Here is a 7083-nt window from a genome sequence, read left to right on the forward strand (position 1 = left end):
TCAACACTGGGGATCAGTTTGCTGATGACACAACAGTAGTAGGCCTGATCACCGACAACAATGAGACAGTCTATAGGGAGGTCAGAGACCTGGCAGTGAGGTGCCAGGACAACAACCTCTCTCTCAATGTGAGCAAGACAAAGGAGCTGATCGTGGACTATAGGAAAAGGAAGACCAAACAGGAAATAGAAAAGGAGGGCCAATCACCAACGAAGTATCATGGTCCAAACACACCAAGACAGTTGGGAAGAGGGCACGACAACACCTTTTCCCCCCTCAGGAGAAAATATTTGACATGGGTCCCCAGATCCTCAAGTTCTACAGCTGTACCATCGAGAGCATCCTGACCGGTTGCATCACAGCCTGGTATGGCAACGGCTCGGCATCTGTCCGTAAAGCACTACAAAGGGTAGTGCGTACAGCCCAGTACATCACTGGGGCCAAGCTTCCTGACATCCAGGACCTGTATACTAGGCGGTGTCAGAGGAAGGCCCAAAACATTGTCAGAGACTCCAGTCACCCAAGTCATAGACTGTTCTCTCTGCTACCGCATGGCAAGCGGTACCGGAGCTCCAAGTCTAGGACCAAAAAGCTTCTCAGACTGCCATAAGCCATAAGACTGCTGAACAATTAACAAATGGCGGCCTGGACTATTTACATTGACAACCCCCCCCCCTTTGTTTTTACACTGCTGCTACTCGTTGTTTATTACTTTAGTTTACTTAGTAAATAATTTCTTAACTCTATTTCTTGAACTGCATTGTTGGTTAAGGGCTTGTAAGTAAGCATTTCACGGTAAGGTCTACACCAGTTGTAGTCGGCGCATGTGACAAATACAATTTGATTTGGTAGGTAGCCAGGACTGCAGTAGATTGAATTGCATTGCCCCTAGCGGTCATACTGTACAGTATGTGACCATATCTGAATTGTGAATTCGCTTAATTTTATGTTGCTTTTTAATACGTTTAAACGAGAGAAAACATGGTAGTTTAAAACGTTAAGAAACGTTTGTTGCAGCTCTTACTACAGTATAGATTGGAGTTAGGGTTAACAAGTTGGAGTTGTGAGTTCAGTGGGTCGACGAGGTAGGGTTGGTGTATGGGTTGGACATGTTTGACAATGTTAGGTTGCAGGTTAAAGCTCTCATTACTCTGGTTTGCCTGATCAGCAGACTGCTGCAATACCACTTGACAGTTGATAGTGTGTGTGGGCAGTTCTGTGTTCCCCTGACCAGGCTGATGGATGGAGTAGGACCCTGACCCACACTGACTCACTTCGACCCGGCCTCAGCCCTACTGATTAAAGCCAGGGGGTAGAGGTCAGGGCAGAAACACAACACCACACACACACAACATAACCAGAGAAAGTTACTTTTTCATGACCCACTATTGACAACTGACACATTACAGAGAGCTTGATGCCTTGTGGCTGATATGCGTCAAAGAGTTATTTTTTGTTGGTAACAGTATTAAAAAGTGTTTTTCTTGTTTACAGCACGTCTCTCAGCTGAGATCTTTTTAACACTCATTTCCTTTCCCACACTGACCACACTCCCACGAGGCTCTGCAGTAGAACACGGTGATGTCCGAGGACCCCAGAGAACACTCTGGCATTCTGACAACATGAGGATCACTCATACACTCATTCACTGCACCCTTCATGTGGTTTTACCATTAAACCTTACTCCATACATTTCTACTGCCAGGCAATATGAGCTGTTTCCAGCATCATATCAATAGATATAAAGGCATTTCTCAGAGATGTTTCCAAGTGTCCTTGTGAATCACAGCCTGTTCCTGACTTAAAAATGGCATGAAAACAAAATAATGTATCACTTATACAATTAAATCTTGAACCAATTAAAGTAGCTGCCCTCAGTATTGTACTGTTCCACCCGTTTGCTGCATGTTGCTATCAAGGTAGGGAGGCTAGCAACTTCAAACGTATCAAAAGTATTGACTCCCAACATTACAAATCACAAAAATATGTCCATGTACAACAAAATGCCTTGTTGTCTCTTGGTCCAGTGCTCTAACTTGTCACAGCCACTTACCCTCCTTCCATAGCTCTCTGATTAGCCCATATTTACATAGCGACCGACGCCCTAATCCTTTCCTCTCTTTACTCCCCCTTCCCAGAATGCACTGGGCCCCAGGCAGGCCCCTGTCTCCCGGCTGTGCGGAGTGAGTGCAGGAGAGACCCAAATCCTCTGGATAATAGCCTAGCTGTCCCGCCGGCCATGATGGATGACTCAAGGGTCTCAGGCTCACATTAGCATCACAAAAGCCTAAAGCCAGCCTTTCAGTGGGAGGTCCCTGGCTGGCTAGGGAGAGATGGGGGAGACGGGAGAGAAGCTCTATAACTACTACGCACTTGAACACTACCATGGCTAAAGTTGCTGTATCTTTACTCCAGTCCAGCTCCATCCCCTGGGCGCTGTCTGGTCTGGTCTCCATATTTTCACACACAAACACAGAGGGCTACCTTGGGGTGTGGTCTGGTATGGGAATAATACAACCACCCATGTGATAAGAGACCTTAAAGCTTCAGAAACCTATGAAACAGGTGACCAACAAATGGTAAGTATGTTAAGACCATATTACGCATTGTATATTTAAAAAATACAGTGTTTACACTACCTTGTAGGTTACCAATAAAATGGGTGGATGGTGAAGTAGACATACTTGGTATTCACATCTCAAAAAATATAAATGAACTTACAATTTCAATAGAAAGTTAGCAAAAAATAGATTAGATTTTGCAACCATGGAGAGGTAAATACTTGTATATTTTTTGAAAAATTACATTGATTAACTCTTTGGTCCTATCAGAGTTTACTTACTTACTAATGGCATTGCCTACTCCAGATGATTCGTTTTTAAAATCATATGAGTAAAATATATTTCATTTTATTTGTAATACTAAGCCAGACAAAATTAAACGTGCCTATTTATATAATGAATATGAGTTTGGGGGGCTAAAATGATTAAATATTAAAGCTTTAAACCTCTCACTAAAAGTTTCACTCATACATAAATTATACTTAAACCCAAAATGGTTCTCCAGTAGATTATTAAGAAAAGCTCACCCTTTGTTCAAAAATGCCTTTTTTAACTTCATACAGATTACAATTTCTCATTTCTGACTAATTGAAAAGGAAATTTTGTTTAAAGTATTGTCCTTTCTTAAACAAGCCATACAAAGCAGGTTACAAATTCAGTTTAATCCTCCAGAAAAGATAGAACAAATATTACAACAAATGTTATGGTTAAACTCAAATATATTGATCAATAAAAAAACATTCTTTATGGAAGAAATGTTTAAAAATGGTGTTATATTTATTAATGATATTATGAATAGAAATGGAGGAGTTATGTCACATTTGCAGTTATCGAAAATATATGGGAATATCTGCTCAATCCAAGGCAAGTGGAAAAGGGAGAAGGTAGGGAACTTGTTTGCCTGCCATATATTAAAGATACACATTTTTTTAAAGGAACTGGCATAAATAGAAAAATATACCAGTTTTATCAGAGGACAAAATGTTGACAGCTGCGAGATTTTCAATGTACCAATTCCATGGCACAACTGGTACAAAAAATTACACTTGACTCAACACTTAAGAGTTTTTCAATTTAAATTATTAGATAAAATTCTTGCCACCAACAGAATTCTATATACAGTTGAAGTCAGAAGTTTACATACACCATAGCCAAATACATTTAAACTCAGTTTTTCACAAATCAAATCAAATCAAATTTTATTTGTCACATACACATGGTTAGCAGATGTTAATGCGAGTGTAGCGAAATGCTTGTGCTTCTAGTTCCAACAATGCAGTAATAACCAACGAGTAATCTAACCTAACAATTCCACAACTACTACCTTATACACACAAGTGTAAAGGGATAAAGAATATGTACATAAAGATATATGAATGAGTGATGGTACAGAACGGCATAGGCAAGATGCAGTAGATGGTATAGAGTACAGTATATATGTCACGACTCCTACCGAAGGTGGCTCCCCTTCCTGTTCGGGTGGCGCTCGGCGGTCGTCGTCACCGGCCTACTAGCTACTACTGACTTTTTCCTCCCCCTCCTTATTTGTTTATTGGTTACACCTGTTTGTGGTTAGGGTGATTAGTGGGGCTTTATTACCCAGCAGCCCGGCCTGCTGGGTGTGCAGGATTGTTTTGTGTACAGGTTGTACATGCTTGTGTGTCACAGTTAGTGTATGTTGTCTTTTGGATTATTTTGTTCTCATTAATGTGTTGGAGCATTTACTTGGAGTGGCGTCGTGTTCACCTCTGTGTGATTAAATTAGTACGCTACTCTGAACTCTCTGTCTCCTGCGTCTGACTCCTTCCTCCACTACACCCCGGGCATTACAAAATACATATGAGATGAGTAATGTAGGGTATATAAACATAAAGTGGCATAGTTTAAAGTGGCTAGTGATACATGTATTACATAAAGATGGCAAGATGCAGTAGATGATATAGAGTACAGTATATACATATACATATGAGATGAGTAATGTAGGGTATGTAAACATTATATTAAGTGGCATTGTTTAAAGTGGCTAGTGATACATTTTTACATAAATTTCCATAAATTCCCATTATTAAAGTGGCTGGAGTTGAGTCAGTATGTTGGCAGCGGCCACTAAATGTTAGTGGTGGCTGTTTAACAGTCTGATGGCCATGAGATAGAAGCTGTTTTTCAGTCTCTCGGTCCCTGCATTGATGCACCTGTACTGACCTCGCCTTCTGGATGATAGCGGGGTGAACAGGCAGTGGCTCGGGTGGTTGTTGTCCTTGATGATCTTTATGGCCTTCCTGTGACATCGGGTGGTGTAGGTGTCCTGGAGGGCAGGTAGTTTGCCCCCGGTGATGCGTTSTGCAGACCTCACTACCCTCTGGAGAGCCTTACGGTTGTGGGCGGAGCAGTTGCCGTACCAGGCGGTGATACAGCCCGACAGGATGCTCTCGATTGTGCATCTGTAGAAGTTTGTGAGTGCTTTTGGTGACAAGCTGAATTTCTTCAGCCTCCTGAGGTTGAAGAGGGGCAGCACAACGCTGTCTGTGTGGGTGGACCAATTCAGTTTGTCCGTGATGTGTACACCGAGGAACTTAAAACGTACTACCCTCTCCACTACTGTCCCGTCGATGGGGACAGTAGTGGCATTTAATCCCAGTAAACATTCCCTGTCTTGGGTCAGTTAGGATCACTGCTTTATTTGAAGAATGTGAAATGTCAGAATAATAGTAGAGAGAATGATATATTTCAGCTTTTGTTTCTTTCATCACGTTCCCAGTGGGTCAGACATTTACATACACTCAATTACTATTTGGTAGCATTGCCTTTGAATTGTTTAACTTGGGTCAAACGTTTCAGGTAGCCTTCCACAAGCTTCCCACAGTAAGTTGGGTGAATTTTGACCCATTCCTCCTGACAGAGCTGGTGTAACCGAGTCAGGTTTGTAGACCTCTTTGCTCGCACACGCTTTTTCAGTTCTGCCCACAAATTTTCTATGGGATTGAGGTCAGGACTTTGTGATGGCCACTCCAATACCTTGACTTTGTTGTCCTTAAGCCATTTTGCCACAACTTTGGAAGTATGCTTGGGGTCAATGTCCATTTGGATGACCCATTTGCGACCAAGCTTTAACTTCTTGACTGATGTCTTGAAATATTGCTTCAATATATCCACATAATTTTCCTACCTCATGATGCCATCTATTTTGTGAAGTGCACCAGTCCCTCCTGCAGCAAAGCACCCCCACTACATGATTCTGCCACCCCGTGCTTCACGGTTGGGATGGTGTTCTTTGGCTTGCAGGCCTCCCCCTTTTTCCTCCAAACATAACAATGGCCATTACGGCCAAACAGTTCCATTTCTGTTTCATCAGACCAGAGGACATTTCTCCAAAAAGTACGATCTTTGTCCTCATGTGCAGTTGCAAACTGTAGTCTGGCTTTTTTATGGCGGTTTTGGAGTAGTGGCTTCTTCCTTGCTGAGTGGCCTTTCAGGTTATGTCGATATAGGACTTGTTTTACTGTGGATATAGATACTTTTGTACCTGTTTCCTCCAGCATCTTCACAAGGTCCTTTGCCGTTGTTCTGGGATTGATTTGCAGTTTCGCACCAAAGTACGTTCATCTCTAGGAGACAGAACACGTCTCGACGGCTGCGTGGTCGCATGGTGTTTATACTTGCGTACTATTGTTTGTACAGATGAACGTGGTACCTTCAGGTGTTTGGAAATTGTTCCCAAGGATGAACCAGACTTGTGGAGGTCTACAATTTATTTTCTGAGATCTTGGCTGATTTCTTTTGATTTTCCCATGATGTCAAACGAAGTGGCACTGAGTTTGAAGGTAGGCATTGAAATACATCAACAGGTACACCTCCAATTGACTCAAATTATGTCAATTAGCCTATCAGGAGCTTCTAAAGTTATGACATCATTTTCTGAAATTGCCAAGCTGTTTAAAGGCACAGTCAACTTAGTGTATATAAACTTCTGACCCACTGGAATTGTGATACAGTGAATTATAAGTGAAATAATCTGTCTGTTCACAATTGTTGTAAAAGTTATTTGTGTCATGCACAAAGTATATGTCCTAACCGACTTGCCAAAACTATAGTTTGTTAACAAGACATTTGTGGAGTGATTGAAAAACAAGTTAAGGACTCCAACCTAAAGTGTATGTAAACTTCCGACGTCAACTGTGTCATGACGTTGGCCTGGGGGTAGGTTTATGACAGTCATAAATACCTCTTCCTCCTTTTTCCTCTCTCTACCCTACTGATGTGACATTTGAAAACCATCTACCCAACCTACTGAAGGCGAGCTCAGAGTAGATAATTTTTTTGCGAGGTGTTTCCTTTCCAAATGGGCGGTAATTTAGAATGGCATAATAATTGTTATTTCACGATAGCAGGCAGCTTCCTTATAGTCCTAAGTCTTGCCGCGTCTTTCACTCAAAACCGCCCTTTTTTTGTGTAACAAGCTGTCTATAATCTGTTTTCGCCCGCAGGGACGTTTTCCTTTATGAGGTAATTCTGTCATCAAGGT

The 7083-nt window shown here is 41.8% G+C and overlaps 2 protein-coding genes across 2 annotated transcripts in view; one reads left to right on the forward strand and one right to left on the reverse strand.

Annotated features, from left to right (window-relative positions):
* The window catches only part of si:ch211-266k8.4 (carabin), a 99765-nt gene extending 96610 nt beyond the window's left edge, over window positions 1-3155 (forward strand). Inside the window, exon 15 of the mRNA XM_023985892.3 lies at window positions 2139-3155. Coding sequence (XP_023841660.1) covers window positions 2139-2187 — 49 coding nt within the window. The 3' untranslated portion in view covers window positions 2188-3155. The remainder of the gene's footprint in view (window positions 1-2138) is intronic.
* Window positions 1-7083, reverse strand: part of LOC111962645 (transcriptional enhancer factor TEF-1-like) — a 123284-nt gene that overhangs the window by 36988 nt on the left and 79213 nt on the right. The window lies entirely within an intron of this gene.

The sequence above is a fragment of the Salvelinus sp. IW2-2015 genome, linkage group LG4q.1:29 (genome assembly GCF_002910315.2).
Source record: "Salvelinus sp. IW2-2015 linkage group LG4q.1:29, ASM291031v2, whole genome shotgun sequence".
NCBI classification, from domain to species: domain Eukaryota; kingdom Metazoa; phylum Chordata; class Actinopteri; order Salmoniformes; family Salmonidae; genus Salvelinus; species Salvelinus sp. IW2-2015.